This window comes from Colius striatus, chromosome 1 (assembly GCF_028858725.1).
Source record: "Colius striatus isolate bColStr4 chromosome 1, bColStr4.1.hap1, whole genome shotgun sequence".
NCBI classification, from domain to species: domain Eukaryota; kingdom Metazoa; phylum Chordata; class Aves; order Coliiformes; family Coliidae; genus Colius; species Colius striatus.
The window spans coordinates 116,030,593-116,049,740 of NC_084759.1; the positions used below are offsets into that span (position 1 = coordinate 116,030,593).

The following is a 19,148-nucleotide window of genomic DNA, read 5'->3' on the forward strand; positions in this document are numbered from 1 at the left end:
CTGACTCAAAGATACCCAGACAAATTATGTCCTTCATCTGATATCACCACCACTCAACAGAAGATACATCTAACAAAACATTTACAAATTAATCATAAGTCTCTCTCGGGTTACTTCTAGTCAAGATAAATGAAAATAAGTTCCTCCAGAAACACATTTGTGCTTTCAAATTTGTGAAAAATACCATGACAAAATGGAAGTGATCCTAATCTTAGTAGGTGTTTATGAACTTATGAATGTTTCTGAATGTGTTAGTTTTTTGTATAAGAAAGGCGTACTTGGAAAGGTTCTTGCCTTCAGCGTCTTCATCTTTGAGACGTTACTGGAAAGTTGGAGACATGGAGCTCTATTGTCTGCACATCCATGGGCATAATTATCACACAGTCTGATCACAAATATAATTGAGATTCTCCTAATTTTCTAGGATTTTCACCAATATCATTGCTGCTTGCCTACAAAGCAACACCTAGCAAATTACAAATATAGAAGAGCTGGAACAGAAGCTGGATAGAGCTGGAGTGTTGCCTTTTTTTTTTTTTTTTTTTTTTTTTTTTTAATGGAAACATATCTCATGGACAAGAAAGGCAACCACAAAGAAAAACATGCAAGCAAGCCACCACTTTCAGTTGAAAATTGGGTTTCGGATACCGCTCAAGACTGAACTATTGGGCCACTTTCTCTGCAGAAGAGTTAGAGAACATACAAAAAAGAAAATGCTTGTGATTCCTAGGATGACAACACCTGAAATCAGTGCACTGGTGATGGAGTTCATCTGGAAAGGAGGTCCGTTTGGATGAGCTGCATGGAGAAAAATGATACACAGGTAAGATCTGGTTACAATCTCTCAGCAGTGACAAACACTCATGTCTTTTCATTACAACAATCTATACACAGAGTAATTACTATGAAGGGACTAAAACTGTACTTCATAATGAACATCTGTCTACTTAAATAAAGCTGATCTAAGTATACTTGAAAACAGTTGTTACTTTCAATATCCATCTTGCTGGGGTATAAAGACAATAAGGATACTTCTAATGCATAAACCCTCATATGCTAATGACCAAACTTGACTCATCCTATTTAAGGCAAGACTATCATTGTCCAAGAACTATCAAGGCAGAGGTACAAGGATTTGTGGTTTAATCAAGTCAATGAAATTATTTCTTCTCTATTATCATTATCCACATCTCAATTCAAAGTGTATAGAAATCCTTAGCAGCCATACCTGGCACCACATATCTGAGCTACTCTAAGCTTGTCAGTACACCCTCACAGAACACTTCTCAACACGTTTATCAGTTCTTGGGTAGAAAGGTAACATGTTTACTATTTAGTGTAGTTTAACAGGCTCTTCATGGACCAATTCCTGGATAATGGAACACACAAACATCCAGTCTATACCATCTTTTCCAGCAGGAGAGAAAAACATCCCAAACCCAGTTGCTACCCAAAGCACCAGTGTGTTGGCCATGACTGCTTCTGGAGAGTGAGATGAAATGACAACACAAGTTCTATGTTGGAAACCAGACTGCTCCTCCCAGAAACAGTCACCTGCCCTCAACATCATCAGTCCCTGCCTCCTCCTCAAAGCTGAAAGAAATCAGTTCTGTTGATTAAGTTGCCCTCCTCTTCTGAACACTGTGATGCCTTTTGACTTTGTCTTCACTACAGTAATAATCCCACCTCACTCTGCTCCTATACTCTTCCCTGGGACAACAGGCACAGGAAAGGCTGTTGCTCTGGGATTGTAAAAGAGGGTTGCTATTTTAACTGTCAGGGAAGGAAAGGTAGCAACCATTAACACAGCAAACTATACACAGCAAATGAAGAAATTGCCTTTTTTAAGTATTATTTTAATTATATCCATAGGTAGGAATATAAAAGGGAGTATTCCATTACAGGGAGAATTTTGTTTCCATGCCAAGAAAAAAAGATATCTGCTTTCATGTGGTCCAAGTTGAGAAAATAAGGGAAGAAATAGTATTAAAGTTCAGAGGAAAAGATGGGTTGCTTATGTCACTCAGTCCTGTCAGGAGCAAGTAAGATGTGAAATGGCTCAATGGACCACCTAATTACCTTAACCATCTTTTCTTAGTCTTTAGCTACTCCTTATTACCAGCAGAGAATAGATAGTCTGAAACAAGTCCTCCAAGAGCCCAAAGGAGAAGCATCCTAAAACTTAAGAAACTTGATCTCTCCTGTAGCTTATTCCCTTCATTTCTCTAGCAGATCACAAGTTCTATCCAAGCTTCTCCATATGCTTTTTGTGTGGTTAAATGCCAGAACAGGAGTTGAAGCAGAATTCTGAGATGGATTGCACTATAATAATCATTTTGCAGCTCTACCCCTGCATGGCATGAGCAAATTTTACTGCTTAAATGTGATTTTGCATCTGGTAGTCACAATATTCCCTTACCATAATATGTCAAAGCAGTAAATTTTCATTTCATCATCAGTATTAGAAATTGCTGTGTTGGTGGTGCACAAATTTAAACTGAGCATTCCAGATTCACCAATTGCTTTCATAATAGCATGTTAGTATTGACTCATATATATGACAAAAACAGGGAAAAAAAAATCAAGCTCAGTGCATAGAGATCAAAATGGTTCAGCTCAGTTTTGCCTTACTCACAACCCTTTTACATTCCTTGCAATTCTGATTAACTTACCTAGTTGTGAATTGTTGGTTGGCGTCTCATCTGCAGAAAGTAAGAACAGGATGCATTATATTTTACAAATATCTCCTGTCTACCTCCACTTCTCTTTGCAACACAGAAGCCAATAGTCCTAGCTTTACTTTCAAAACACCTCAGCTATACTTGAAACATTGACTAATAGCTTTTAGCACCTCTTGTAGAAAGAGAACAACGTTAATTACGTGGCATTGGTTCATTTTTAATGTGAGCACACCTGTATGAAGTTACTTAGTATTCTGTGGAAACAAAACAAAACCAAACTAAAATCGAAATAGCTTGATGCAGGAAACTCTTAATTGAAAAGGTGGGCAGCTCTATTCTGTCCCTCAGTAAAAATACAACCATAAGCACAATATTATACAGAAGTCTTTTCACTGTTAATCATATTAAAAAAATCCATGTAGGAAAAAAAATAGTCCAAGTTTGTAAAGGAAAAATACATCAGTAACCACAAGTGATTACAAAAATGTCCTTTCCTCATATTCATTTTCCTCTTGGTAGTTACACAGTGGCATTATAGTCAGGGAAAGATTTTCTTTTCCTTCAAATTTTACTTCTTTCCCATTGTCCACCTGAGAACTACATTTCTTGTCATTATTTTTGCTTTTTTGTGCAACTTGTAAGCACAGCTCACATACACATTTGTTCGGAGCATCCGTCTTTTAAGTGAAACATCCATCAAAATCTACACAATTTCACCTTCACAAGTAGGTACCTGCTTTATTCTATACACAGAGATTGAAACATTTTCATCTGTGGATGTCTCCTGTAATGACTTATTTTAGCCTAACAAACAAGAATAAAGTTTCTCTGAAAACAACAAAATGTTGGAAATGAGAGTGTAGAAATATACAGCAGAAGGACCATTGCTATTTGCAGTACCACTACTCAGTTCCTCTCAAGATAGCTGCATAAACAGCTCTGTTACCAGAACAACAGGTGACTAGATTAACGAGGAGTCCTGGTCAGCTTGAGGTGCTTCTGGAGACACTGATGTATACAGGACTAGTCCTGGGACAGATGCAGCACACCAAGGTGCACATCCATGCAGCTGCAGACCTAATACTTGCATACGTACTATGACAAGTCAGGTGCAATGGGTTTGATGGGCTTTGCACAAATATACATGTACTAAAACTGGACCAGAGTTGGCCTCAAAAATATTATAAGCACCTTCATGTAGCATTGCACCCCAACACTCCTCTTCCAACTCAAGTGCTCTGTTCAAGTTCTCTGTTCAAGTTCTCTCATGACCTTCCCATTTTTTCCTTGACAATACTATTCATAAATCTCATGTTCTTAATGCACTTATTTTCACAATAAAAAAGGACAGTGGGAGGAAACAGAAGGAAAAGTGAAGCACCCAATGCCACACAGGAAATTTGTGACAGAGTTCAGGACTGAAGCCCGTTTTTTGTTAGACTACTTCCCATCAAACCATCCTTCTGCCATAGCAGGAGTGGGAAGCTCCAAAAGCATGCTATGGAGATGCAGAAATGCGTGATCTCAAAAGCTTTAGACACATATCTCAAGTAGGAAACAACTAAAAATTATTCTTTTCCGAGTCTTATTCATATTTTGATTTTAAAAACCTCAACAGTCACCAAGAAATAGTTTCTCTTCTCTTTGGGGTCCTTAAACACCCATGAACACATCTTTCTTTGCTTGAAGTTATGCAGTACTTAAAAGTAACTGATAAGTATCCTTTTTTTTAAATTAGAATGAACAGTATTCACAGCATTTGAATCATAAGCCGTATTACTTAATAGGGGTTGCCCATATAGCAAGCTTTCTCTACTTTCCGTTCTTTGCCTAAAGGCAGCCTCTCTCTAGTATACATATTTGTCTGAGCAAATCTGTCATTCTTTTCCCATAAGTACTTATGTATGCAACTTTGAAGTTAGTTCTTTTCACTTTTGACTAATCAGACAGCAGCAACTTAAAGGAGACTGTGTATAACACAGAAGGTACTCATTTACATAGCAGAAATGTTGTTTATAACAGTGTATTTGTTCTAAATGCCTCTTGCTAGAGTCTTTCCTATTCTGGAGGGTCAGTTGTTCTCTTTGTATCTGTGGGCACAACCACTTTACACATAAAAAAGGATTTTATTCTCAAGTGTTTCAATTATTTTTCCTAGATAGGATTCAGTCCTGCTCTCAATCTCCCAAATTTAAGACTACTGAAATTGGTTGCTTAACTGCAGCTACTCATAAATATCTGTACACAGAACTTCTTGAACTTTTTCAGCTATTTCGTTATTTCATCCACAGCAGTCACAAATTCTTTTCAGAGACTGCAGGCTGCATTCAGAGCTGCTTTTTTTATATATATTCTTAGAAATTTTGGCAATCAAAACTGAAATAATGCAATTTCACTCTGGATTTAAAAGGAGTAGATTTTGGCCCACTGTTTAGAATTCACAATTTTTTTTTTCTATTTCTTTCTTATAGCTAAAGGCTAGGCATAGCACATATTAATGTTATGCAACACAGAAAAACCCACAGGTGAAGCTGGAAGAAATGGTGAATAGAAAGTGACAGCAAATATTCATTAGCTGTCCAAATTAAATTGCAATACTGAACATAATACCTTAAATTCTATTATCGTCAGTGAAATCTGACAAAAAAAAAGAAGTCGGCTCACTGAGCTTGGACTTTTATAATAGGCTTATATGCATAACAGTATCCCACAGTGGGATACTGGGAGAGCAGAAGCATGTGAGAGCCAAACAGAAATTCTAGCTCAAACATATCTACCAAAGACTCCAACAGTAGGGAACAAAGTACTCATATTACCCATCAAACCCATGGAGAATCCATCCTTCCTCTAAGTCACTACATATTCATATTAAATTGCAAAATATTTCCCCAGGTTTCTGAAATTCCTGCAGTCTATAGAAAAAGCGTGTTCATTCCTACCACTCCTTGTAATGATGGGACCAGCAGAGATTACAGCATTGCCAGAAGTGCTTTGAGGGCTCCAAGTCGTCCTCCCACCAATGTCTCTTCTTTCTCTGTTACTGCAAATCTGAGCAGTTAATCAAAACAATCACAGTTTCAGAGTGGAATGGAATTATTGCCCTTCTGTGCTTTCTACTTTAATGTAAACTCTTTTATAAGCAATACTATAACTTTGATTTTATTTCTTAGTGTGCATTAAATTACTTTGCAATAAAAACAGCTGCAATATTCCCTAGAAATGTATCTTATAAATGCCTGGCTTCCCATTGTATTTTGCCTCACTTCATTTACAGAACTACATTGCTCTTGTGTACAAGATCCATCTTATAGTATATTAAATTTTCAGTAGTTAATTTGCCAAAGCTTTGTTTACAGACAGTTTTCCCCAACAAATGTGTTTTGCTTGACTAGGGATAGACAACATGCAACAATCTCTAGTCTAACAAGCTTCTCAGGTTAAAGTTTGCACATTTTCCTTGGAGTTCTAAATAGCAATGACCCACATTAAAACAATTCCCAGCACTCTGTCATCTAGAATGCACTTTTGATATCTCTAACTTATCATCTACCTTAATCTTGGTTACTCAACTATGCTTCAACCAAAATCACTTCTTTAATTTCAAGTTCTTGTGACAGAACTTCAAAAACCTCAGAACATAAATTCAATAGAAACAATGAATTATTTAAAAGTGCAACATAAAAGTATAAAATAATGTACAAAATGTTAGAAGCATACTGAATGATGGCATTTGAAAATTCTAAAGTCACCCAAAATGAAACAATACCGCATTCTGAAGACATTACAGAATATTTTGTGTTTACATGTTCATTAAAGATTTCCATATCCAAAATATATTTGTTGTTCCTGACACTCCGAAAATTAAATCATTTTTTAATTGATGTAACTTCATAAATTTCAACAAAACAAGACTTTCTAAAATAGTAATAAACTTCAGAGGATGTAATACTTCTTTTTCACTATCAGAAACGCTTTCAAATTTTCCCTGCCAGTGTAACTGTTAACATTCTCACTTCAGACTTTACAAATCACCTTCATTCTTTGCCATTCAAACTTCCATTGCATTCATATATATGCAAAATAACTCCAGTGCGTTTCATTTATATCTAGATAATTAACAGCAACTTCCATCCACTGAAACTTACTGGCACAAGAAAAGGACAGTCATCTGCTCTGCACAGTTTTGTCACACAGTGAAGGAAGACCGTAGACATCTTCTGGTTCTTGTGCTTCACAAAGCGAAACACCTCAAAGGAAAATCGGCCCATTTGGCTCTTGCCATTTTCAATTATAGTCGTCTGTGGGTCCTTGTCACAGCTAGTTTTTGTAGAGAAGAGCAAAACTAGGATGAGCAGCTGTATTAGCATTTTGAAGTTCTTAGTTGAGAATAAGATAACTTAAGCAGCAAATTCAGTGCTTTAGCTCCTTGGAAAATAACACAGTATTCTGATGTGCCACACATGCAGCACCAATCTGCACACTCCTGTGCTGAAATGCATTCTTACAAAAACATTGTTTTGTTTTGCCACATCACAGTTATAACCAAGGTACCATTTAATTCCAGTGCCCAAAGAAACCCGAGACCTGAAGCAAAAAGCAATCTGGTATGCTAACTGGTATAGACAGGTAACTCCAAATGAAGATAGGATCTCTCCAGCAACTGCCATCGATAAAATTTAATCTGAGATACTGCCAAGATGTTTTTCAAAGTTCCAATTCAAACAAATGTTACTACTGGGAGCAAAAGCAGAAGCATCTATTTACCTTTAATCATTTGCTTAACTGCTTCCCTGAACTGAAGTCTATGATAGTTTATAACACTGTCATTGACCACGAGAGTGCCTTTGGTAAAATAAAGGCCAGTTTAGCCATTCAATTTGGGTGTTTATGGCATCTCCAGTAGAGTCATTTTGGATACATTCTTCTCTACTTTCATAGTTCTTATGACTTTGCACTTGTTTCTGTGTTTGTGTTAATACATCAGCAAGTCTTGCTTATAATCTCTAAACCTAGCTTTCAGTCCTCTCTACTAATACTGTTCAGAATTTCCAGGCAGTTTATAACATCACTATTGCAGAGATTTATAACTGTTTTTTTTAAAGGAAGGACCCAAAAAAACACAGGGTTTGCACAGGACCTACCTGAAAAAAAGATCATATCGAAGATCATCATTAGGATTACCAGATGGCGTGGTGTAACAGTAGTCCATCAAAACATTCCACCTACACAAGGAGCAAAGTGATAGATGAAGAGAACTGGTAACTCAAGAGTAGAAGTGGAGAGTGAGTGAGAAAAGATTAAAAGACGGTAAACAAGCATAGAAACTGGTAATACGAGCTGTTGTATTGAAGCTGAGTTACTGTGTTTAACAGATCATGTACAAGTCATCCTCCATTCCGAATACATTGCCTATTTCTTCCTGTTACTTAAAAAAGTAAAACAGCACAGCATAGCAGTAGAATTGTATAAATCATGTTTTCAAGTTAGTCAACAATGCACCACACTGTACAGCTCCTCTCAAAAGTCATGGCCACACAAGGCTTGAAATCAAAATCACTTTTAAAAGCCCAGGGGTTTCGTAACTGATCTTACTGAGGTCCTTTCTTAAATGACAGTGATATAGAATTTAAACTGTAATTCAGCAGCAAGATATGCATTCACTATCAAGGACCTGATACCCTTCAGCTGAGGGTAGTGATTATCATTATGACCAACCATTATGACATAAAAAAGGCTATGAGAAAAGACAACTGCTTCTAAATCATACAAAAAAAAAGGCAATATCAACAGCTGAATAGCAAGCAAGACAAGAAAAAACATCCTTTATAGTACCTGCCATCAAGGTTGGTTGCTCTTACAGCTGCATATATTTTGGTTTTCAAAGGTAAACCTGTACTTGGAATAAGGAGCTGCTGGCTGTAGGTTGAATCCTGAAAAATAAACATTTCCTCAGTGTACCAGAAACACCATTGTAACAACCCATCTGCATTCACAGCCTAAATTCTCGTCTAATTTTTCTGACCTTTCTACATAAGACTGTTACTTACTTTGTTCTCCATAAGGGAAGGAGCAGAAAGCAATACCAGAGCATTTGACTACAAGTTTTTCTCTAAAGATCAACCCTAAATGACTGGCCTTAACCTTACACTACTATTTTGGGGAATCCATTTATGATTTTATGAAATGGTCAGATCAGTAATTAAAGAAAAGGTATCCATTTATTGACACTTCTGTAAGTCTTCTAGTACCTACAGTTAAACATAACAGCTACTGTGTTTTTTTAAAGGAGCATTTGGAATCATAGAATCACAGAATTGTTACAGTTGGAAAATACCTTGAAGATCATCAAGTCCAACCACTAACCTCACACTGCCAAGTCTGTCACTAAACTAAACCACATCCTTCTGTACTTTATCTATGTGTCTTTTGAATATCTTGTCAGTGTAACCTTTCCTGAGAAGGGTTGTTAAGGTTATTTGACTGAGTGGAGATGTCACCAAGTTTCATGTATCTTAAGCTGTAATCTGGGAGAAGAGACACATTCTATCATGCAAAGTGTAGTTTTTATGAAAATTGGTTTGTTAAAGTCTAGAAGTAATGGACATTTTCAATTAAATTCTAACATTTCAAAAAAAGCTGTCTCAAGAAACCTGTGTGTAACATAAAAGTTCTGAATTCTCCATATATTACTACATAGATACAGCTGTTTTGTCGGTTTCTTGTTCTAATGCTGAACCATCAACTTCACTTTAGCAAAAGTATAGCCACTTAGGCTCTGAGGAAGCCCATTAAATATTTTGCTGTTAAACTCTACCATAATGGATCCTCTTGTTTGACAATGATGTGAATGCCACAAAGTAAATATAAACATCACACAACTTCACCTTGTGAGGAAAGATGGAGGTGATTTGAGACAATGAAGAGTCAACATTAGGAAATAATATATGAGTATTAATAGCATTTACACTCAACTGTTTGCAGATTTGAGCCCTGAAAGACAGCAAGCACATGCTGGTCAATACTTGTCCTGACTGAGAAATTTGGCTACTCTTAGCCTGCCCCATCTTTTTGGCCATACATCTACTTAAAAATGAGAGAAATAAAATCTTTATTTTAACAGATTAGAGGTTTTTATTTCGAGTTCTGCTCTGTCAAATAAACATCTTTTTTTTTTTTTGAGCATGCCGTTGGAAAACGTCCCGTTACAATATTTATAGCTCATTATGTTCAAAGCATAAAGCATTGACTTTTAAATCAGTTGCATGAATTATAACTCAACATCATGATGGCATGAATAATAATGCAAAAAAATGGATTCATAATTTACAAAAATGATGCTTAATAGATTAAAAAATTGATATTTAAATTGGGCATTTAAATGTATGAGTAAAAATTCTAATCAACATGAAAATATCATTTCAGGGATTAATGGTAAGTAGAGGTCCGTACATTTTTCATGTTTTACTGTCACCATCCATATTTACGTAGTAAAAGCTTTTACAATAATGCATATTGAACTTAAATTGTATAAAATTTATGGTAACATTATAAGTTGAAAGCTATTTAAATTATTAACCCTCAAAGTCTTGAAAGTCCACACAATGAGGGAACAAATGCAGTGGGCTATAGACTTGAAACAAATCCCTCATCTCCTACCATGATTTACAGATAATCAAAACACTCCGATGAGACTTGAACATAATACCCCAGCAAAAGCGCTACAGTTTATTGCTAAGGGAACAAGTCTAGAATATTTTTACTAAATTCTAGAGAGACCTCTCTACGTAAGTACAATACACCTATACGCATACACACATGCACGCACACACAAACGCAAATGCAAGTATGCATTCTAGAGTGTGGTTAGTATTACTACAGCTTATTAGTCATGTGACACTACAATCTGAAAGCTAGAGCTGTAAACTGAGGAAGTATACAAACACAGGACAATAGAAAAAACACTTTGTGTGTCCTCAAAGACCAGTCATATAAATACAAGACACCGGGTACATGTAGAAAAAAAGAACAAGGGAACTCAGAAAGACGCCTGGATAAAAGGTTTGGCTCGTGGGATACATGAGAAGGGAACAGGAAATACTGAAAAAGAGTCTATGCTTTGCTCTTCTACTCCAGGTTGTACCCACATAATGCAGAGATTAGTTTAGTCCAAGACACACTACTGTATTTTATACTCACATTGTACAGCAACAAATTCAAAGTGCTGATAAATGTACCATTGTTCTCTCTTACAGAAATAGCAGCTGATGATCTGCAACAGAAACAGAAGCCAAAAATCATCATGAGAAAAGATGCTTTATTTTTGAGTTTACGTACATCAGTGAGTTTTATCGTTAAAAAATCTCAATGAGTTATATCACGAGGAATTAATGTATGGATTTAGGTTATAAACTTCAGAAATAGGAATTTATAGTAGGAACACTGACAAACTGTAACTATGCAGAAAATAATAGATACTGTTGAAAACATCAATCAGAAAAATAATTAGCAGAGAGGCAGAGTGGTAAAAAGGAACACACTTTTCATGATGTACAAGGTTTACCTGTGGAAATGTTTTCTCTTGCATGCTATATAATGCTTACAAGTTGTTTCAAGAAGAATTTCCATTTTTTTTTGCTGCTACCTATTTGTCATCACAATACTTGAACTTTAAGAAAAGTTTTATATTATATAAGGCTCTCTCTTCATAACCTGACTTATCTAATACAACACTACACAGAATGTTCTTTTCCTTTGCATCGTCTCCTCTTTCACTGCTTTTTCCCTTCCCATTACTCTTACATAGCTAAAATGTTGGTAATACTGCTACGGCACACATATATTTAGGTGTACCTGCATGTATACACATACATATGGGTTTACACAAACATGAAAATGAAACACATAGAAATGAAAAAGCACACTTACGAAGCAAGTTGGGTATTGTTAACCAAGTACTCCAGTGGATAGCTACAGCTAAATTTGTACAGAAGCCCAGGCAAATAGCTGATAATTGTTGGTGGGTCTGGTGTATCAATATATCCTGAAACATTACCTATCTGTACCACTGAGGTATTTCCATAAGCATTGATACTTCGAGCTGAGGATACCTATTGAAGGAGACAGGAAATTACTATCAGAAAGTCAACTGTGGAACAAAAAAATACCTAATGACACTGATGCTTCAGCTCATAATTTACCCAGAGATATCTTCAGAAAAATCTTCAAAAAATAACTTTGTTTAACAACGTGTTCCCTGTGTTCTGTTTTTCATCTCTGAAAATCATGCACATACAGCTCACAAGCAACATCCCAGTTCTTAAAGACTCAAGCAACATTTAAAAAAAAAAAAAAAAGACAAGGAAAAAAGAAAAGAAGTGATGAATCCTGGAAGTCTTTTTTTGGTAGGTACTTTTTATCTGAGCATTCACAATTAATTCATGCTACTTATGGGGAAAAACTGAAGGAACTTTTCCATTATAGTTAAATATTAGCTTCCATTAGCAAATGAACTGTTACATGCAATAATAAAGTCAATACACAAGCAATTTAATTCACAGAAACAGTACACTATCACTACTGAGCTTTGTTTGCAACACATCAAAACCTCTGTACTTCGTAAGCAGATACAAGCCAAAGAGCTGAGCTTTGAGTTTGTATTTTGTTTACATTATAAACTATGTGCAAAGAAACACTGTCAGAAATGTAAGAGCTGAAAAGTGGTACAACCTTAATACTAATGCAATCTTAATTCAGTCCCTGGACATGTGCTATCCTGTGCTGCTCAGGCTTACAGTGTATGCAGAGCCAACAAATACATGTAGTTCTCCAGAAAACTGAAGGTTTCTCTTACCTCCTGGTAGAAGCCCAGTCCCACTCCATCTGTAGCCACTGATATCAATCAGAGGGTGGTTTGAAAACAGCAGATAAACATCACAAATTGCTGTCTCGGTAGGCACATACACAATATGGCAAATTAACATGGCACTGGACTTCCACTATATCATTTCTTTTGTATAGCTGTATTAGCAAAACAAATGCTTTCAATAGCTTTACAACGCACATTTTCTTAACAAGACATTTCATTGTGCAAGAATCATCCTGAAGTGTGCTCCAGCTTTAACATTTTGCACTGAGTAGCACAGGATACACAGCAGGTATTTTGATTTCTTAGGCTACAGAAAAAAACAAAAGTCCTGCTAGAAGACAGATGCAGCAATGTGCTTTGCCAATAGGTTACCTAGTCCTTGCCTAAGAGAAAACACAGGCTAGAGCACTATGGTAATATAGCCATCTACAGCTCTGTTCAGCTTCCTCATCACTCCACCTCCCAAAAATAAAAAGTTGTGTCAGTCATATTACAGACCTGGGTTTTACCCAAATTCTGCCTGACCTGATGTTTTTACTTCCGTTGAAAATTAGTTTGAAGGTCCTGCTGTGAAATATGGCCAGAAATGCATGGAAATTTACTATTCCAGTGTGAGAAATATAAGAAATGCCCCCTGCTCCTTTATCCTCTTTCATTGTGGCACAGCATGCATAAACTTAGAAAGGATAAGGAGAAATTTTTTGTTATATTATTAGAAGCTGCTACTTTGGTGTTGTACCCTGTGCAGCATTGTGGGGGGCTTCATGGGGAGCTCTAATTATTTGGACTTAACAGACTTAAAACTTTGGGCTCTTACAATTATAATCAAATAACAAATTCAGGGAGTTTACAATGCAACCAACTCCATAGGAAGAGGAAGAAGTTGCTTCCTGGCAAATTCTTCTACTGCAAGTCACAGATGTGCTACAGCTTTCCAGGAAAGATAGGAAAAGAGAATCTTGAACTTGCTGAGCTGTTTTTTTTATTGAAATTTTAAAAGAAAACTCAGTTTGAGGCAAATAGGTCACACAGCATATTGAACATTTCAGCCCAGTTTGGAAAAATCATTAGTAACACCAGGGGTTTGTAGTAAGTACTGACAGATATCAAGTGCAGGTGTGAATTCCAGATAGAATATAAGCCTTAAAAATAATAATTTTTTACTCTTGTTTTTGTAAGTTATTCATAGCTACTTCCATAAGAGTTATCTTTGCTTGTAAAGTGTGATATACACAACTTTCACAACTCTCCCCTCCCTTGGTTTATAAGTTTTAACACTTGCCCATCTTTCCCCATTTAGAATGAGCGTGCTTCATTGAAGAAAATTAAATTATACTTGCACAAACTAGACTTCAGTCAAAGTCAGCTCTTGGATCAGATTCTGGTTCCAAAAACTCACAGCTATAAATAAGATTTAGTCATTAGCTGTGCAAAGATGTGCTTTATCCATGCATTTAATAGCAACATAAAATGTAGATACTAAAAAGTCATTAAGACTATAAATTACCAACTTTCTTCTGTTTTCTTTGATGTATGCAATATATCGCTAACTGGGCAAGACAAACTGAATATTATTTGTAAAAAATAAAGTGCTGTTAAGGCTATTCACTTGATCCTATGCACAAACAGACATGCTACAATTTCACTTTGTCTTACCACTAAAGTATTTCCACAGGATTCCAAAGTACTTAGATTGATGATGAAAATGACCACTGCTGGGAAGGTGTTGTTATTGACGAAACCCCTGCAGTGGGCATCCCCATGCTTCCCATTCAGAGCCAGGTCTGTCTCAGAATAACCAGAGAAAAGAACTGTGCAAAAATTTATCTTCATAGTAATTGTCTGTACTCCACAGAAAACATTGATATCTCGTTCAGCTGGGAAAAAAATAAAAGAAACATAAAAAAACAGGGACAGAAGATGTATTTCAACTAAGTATATTGTAAGAAGATATGTTGGAATTAAACACCATGTAACCGTTGTAGCAGTTAATCTAGTGTTGTAACTTCTGATTGAATCAATTTTCAGACCCCAGTCACAGTAAAATCTTGGAATGTAAAGGTCAGAATTGCATTATTCTGCACAACAGATTAGACTCTACAACTTCCCTAAGGAAAACAGAAAAAATAATGCAGTAACAGTCTACCACACAACAAAGCCATTATTCTAGAATTCCACATAAAATTATTTAGTAGTACTGCAATAGAGTGAAAAACAGTAAGTGTTTAAACATTTGGAGTCTGATTAAACAGCTCCTTTCTGGAACAGAAATTCCCAGTAATTTTGAGAACTCAGGAGGCCAAGCTCTGCCTTCCAGCCAACTCTGTCATGGCCTTGGGGTGCATTTTTCTAAGGTTGTCTGGAAACCAGTTTGTATGAGACTGCAGAGTCAGACTGTACTTCAAAGTGTACACAATCAACAGAATATAAGAGCAATTTTTTATGATATCTTTAAAGTTGGTTGGGTTTTTTTTAAGAATCATCAGCTTTAGCTTTAATGAAAAATCAGTTGGCTCTTGAAAGACAATTATCGATAGTACAAAATATCTTGCAAACTTTAATTCTATACATTATGACAATATGAAAGACCTAGAAAACAACAATGGTTGGTACTAATAAATTTTTTAACAATAGCAGAAAAACTTCTTGGATAAATTTGAAAGTTCTGAAGATTTGTATGCACTCAAATGGAAAAACATCAGGTTAGGATATAGGCACAAGCAACAGTTCGTTTTGCTTTAGAGCTATAACACAGCTTTTCTATAACCTCTTTTTTACCTGTAGATCATTGCAGGGGCAATTTTGGATTTTTCCCCCATAGTGCTTTACAAAAGACATATTGTATCGTGTTAAACACAGACATTATTCCTTTATAGAACAACTCATTTATTACATCTGCTTAAAAGACTAAGAGCTATTAAAAATTTCAACGCAACTTCAGTCAATACTTTACCATTAAGCCTGCTGAAATGAATTGTTCCACTGTGTTGTCACAATGGAGAGGAAATGAAGTCTCCATTACAATGAACTAGCTCTTCCCCCATGGTACAGGAACACAAGCAGTTTAATTTAGACAGCTTTAATGGTGGCTTTAAAGCCAAAACAATCAAGCATGGGAAATAACAGATTAAATTCAGTCCAGAGCTAATGTGGTGATAAATGTTACTCAGTGGGTGTAAATTTGGGCAGAAAGGTACTGGAGGCAAGGTAGAAGTTGAAATGATTTGGCATTAAATTCTTCTGGTTTGCACATATACATAACTCCACTAACATAATGTACAAAGATCAAGAAGCAGCGTGCCTGGGTTTTCACTACATGAGGACTGTTATGATCCATTTAATGTGTATATACTAAGGCAGAGGGAACAGTACCAGAAGGCAAATGGCAAAGTGCTCCTTTATACTCATTTGGACCAATGCACAAACAGTCAGATTGTAACAAATTGCAGGATGTTATATCAAGTAGCTCAGTTAATTTTATAACTAGCTTCAAGCCTTTTAAAAGCAGGATATTACTTTACCCGTAAAGGTGCTATTATTGCTTGCAAAATTCTCATTTGACATTAAGGGAAATGAGATCATACAGTACAAAAACAACCTTTGTGCTATACAGGAGGATAAGCAACCTTTCCAGACTGAACCTTTTCTGTCCACTACTTTACAAGGAAGTATTGTTGCCAAGTCCATTCTGGAATTAAAACATTATTTGTTCAGGAATTAATCTGAAACCAGGTGCAAACAGATTAGTATCTAATCGGATTAGTATTTAGATGCTATACGTCTTTCTTGTGAAATTAGAAAGGTAAATATTGTTTCTATACATGTATAAGTTTAAACAAAAAAAATATTTGCATTCCTGCAGTAAAAGCTTCTGGAGAAGCAATAGTTTGAAGGTTAGGTCAGCCAGATGACAGGGCCTTAAGAATAATGACCTCTTTGTCACAGAGTTTCCATACAGGCAAACCACTTGGCTTCTGACTCTAATCACACAATCTACCTACAGTCAACAGTACTCATGGATGTCACATGCAAAGAGAGTAAAGCTCAAGAGGTATATAGATATTACTGAAACAGACACCATCTTCAATCAAGAACAGCCTCATGGCAACACGAGCCAAATGCTGACAGCTCCATTGCTTCTCTGGTACCCCACCATATATTGCCAAGACTCACCACTCAGCAGGCAGCAAAAAACCTGAGGAGGACAAGAGCTTGCCACAGAACTCCATTGCCAAAAGTCATTCCACCAGCACAAGCACGCAAAGCTACTTATAGTTCAAAATCAGCTTCTCTACATGAGCCTCCTCTTTGATCAAATCACTACTTTGATAGTGAATTAAAATGCATAGTGTATGTGAAAAAAAAAGCTGCAATATTTTCTTAGCTTCTGCTAAGTATGTACTTACAGCAAGAATACCCTGAATCAAAACTGGGTATTTCACATCTGAAGACAGCTGGACTGCTATGGTTCCATCCCTCAATCCTTTTCAAAGCTCTACATTATCATAATACAGAACATTTTTTTCCTCCAGGTAACTCTCTGAAGAATGGTAGGGTCTAATCTTCTCATATACTCTCTAGAATATTTCTAGCTTTTGGTATATAAAGTCATGGAATTTTGCATATATCAGAGATTTTTTTTTTCTTCTTCCCTGCTGACTATTGCATATCTACACTCTAAAACAAGCTTGCATACCACAAAAAAAAAGCCTTGCCTGGTTATTTATCTTCCTATTTATGAAGCACCATCTTTATGCAAGGAGTCACCCAAGAAATGAATGATAAAAGCACAAACAAATGAAAAATGGATGAGCTCCAAAGTTCCTTCAGGAAGGCCCAATTTCTCATCCTCAGTGAAAATGACTTCTTTTCTTTACAATATTTAAAGAAAAAGAGTTGACAACTTCAAAACCCAGTAGCATCTCTGGGATCCACATATCACAGACATCAGCAAGAATGTCCATTCTCATCCTGTGTTTGGAATTTCACTTGACAACAAAGAGTTCTTGTGTGGAGCAAATAAGGAACAGGAGGAAAGACTGTCCATAATCAAGCTCTGTGAGCAGTATCTCAGACTGGAGAGATAATTGTTTGAAACATTCTTCTTTTTGACCTCTCACCACACCCTTTACATTTGAACTCTGAAGGCAATGAGGACAGCATTCTCAAAGCCATAGCCTGAGTCAGGTGCTGCAGAAGGCAAGCATAATGAGAGTCCACTCTGCCTTAAGAGGCACTCTCACTCGTCTTCTGGGGGTTTTGAATCCAGAATAGAGAGCTCCAGCACTCTCACCCCACTGTTAGTCAACAAAGCACCTAGCAGTGTGATAGTAACAGAGGAGAGGAAAAAAAAGCAAACAAACAGACTGTAGGCTTCCTGCTAACTTAAGTTTAATAAAAGAGATGATCATTCCTGAAAAAAAAAAAAAAATCAAAACTATTACTATTCAGAAAGCAACACTGAAAGGTATGACAGTGAAACACTACACTTATTATCCATCATTACACTGTTCGATTCCATTTCAACCTCAGAAACACAAAATGTGAGCAAGTCAGTATTCACAGCCTTTTTTATTATTATTCTGTCCAAGAAACAACTGAGATAGGAAGGATAAGCAATGTAACAGAGACCAAAAGCATTCTTCACCCGAGTGAATTCTAATACATATATCACTGAGATGGAAATTTCATTTCTATTTCTTATTGTGTTAACAGCTCCAGATATACAATGTCCTCAAATTGACTTAATTTCCATTTTCTGAGGCACAAGTGTACATCATACATATGTCCCATTTTGCCATCAACTTAAATCCTCCAAAATAAATATTTCTTTAATTCACTAAAAGGACAATTGCATTCTCTACACATATAAAACATGAAAGAAAATCCAGTTAAAAGTTTCAGGCTCTTAAATCTATAGAGAACAATTGTAACAACATGACCTCTAGTGAATTTCTTGGACAGGACAAAGGCCTGAAAAAGCAGGTCAAATCCCCGTGATGTAAGGGGAATTGTATTCATTACTATTAGGCTGAATTTGACCCACTGTTCAAATAAGAGAAGTGCAACATTAGAGGAGTTTCATTGTCACTGAGATAGTCAACACTCACTCAATGTGGAGTTCTACCCTCAGGCTTCAGACAGATTTTAAAGTCTGTATTTAAAAATAAGCACTACTTTGAACCAAGACAATAAAGAAACCATTAGAAAAAAAAAAGTCTATTAAACACTTACCAGGAAACCTGCTATGGAGGTTAGCATCACAGTTGTATCCATTGAACTGAGCAGTCACTGAAAGCAGTTTAATCGTCAGCAGGAGCAGTAACCATACCTGTTCCATTGCAAAACCTAGGAAAACATTAGGTGGTTATTACACACATCTGCTCATTGCATTAAAGATGCCTACTGCAGACATTTAACTACTCAGGAGCTGATGGTCTCCAGCAAAGGCATTGGGGATGAAGCTCACAAAATTATGGGAAAGAGGTCACAGGCAGCAGGACCCATTTTTCTACTTCTGAGTAATAGGTAATTTCTATTAACTTCTACAGCTTTTAGTAACTTGTGGCAAAAAAAAGGTATTCAAGAATGATAAAAAAGAG

At 36.3% G+C, this 19,148-nt stretch overlaps 1 protein-coding gene across 1 annotated transcript; it reads right to left on the bottom strand.

The window, feature by feature from the left end:
- Positions 1–622: 622 nt before the first annotated feature.
- Positions 623–18,886, bottom strand: ZPLD1 (zona pellucida like domain containing 1). Its single transcript, XM_010195348.1, has 10 exons — positions 18,781–18,886; positions 14,203–14,423; positions 11,607–11,788; positions 10,878–10,950; positions 8,514–8,611; positions 7,823–7,903; positions 6,827–6,998; positions 5,621–5,729; positions 2,673–2,702; positions 623–798 (listed from the first exon to the last, which is right to left on the bottom strand). Exons 1-10 carry the CDS (start codon positions 18,884–18,886, stop codon positions 623–625), a joined length of 1,248 nt encoding a protein of 415 aa, XP_010193650.1.
- Positions 18,887–19,148: the final 262 nt, after the last annotated feature.

Coding starts and splice junctions, on each gene's coding strand:
- ZPLD1 (XM_010195348.1), bottom strand. CDS start 18,886: ATGGAACAGGTATGGTTACTGCTCCTGCTGACGATTAAACTGCTTTCA. Junction 8,612..10,877: donor TGAATTTGTTGCTGTACAAT/GTGAGTATAAAA, acceptor TTTATTTTTCAG/GATTCAACCTACAGCCAGCA. Junction 7,904..8,513: donor GCAACCAACCTTGATGGCAG/GTACTATAAAGG, acceptor CTCCTTGTGTAG/GTGGAATGTTTTGATGGACT.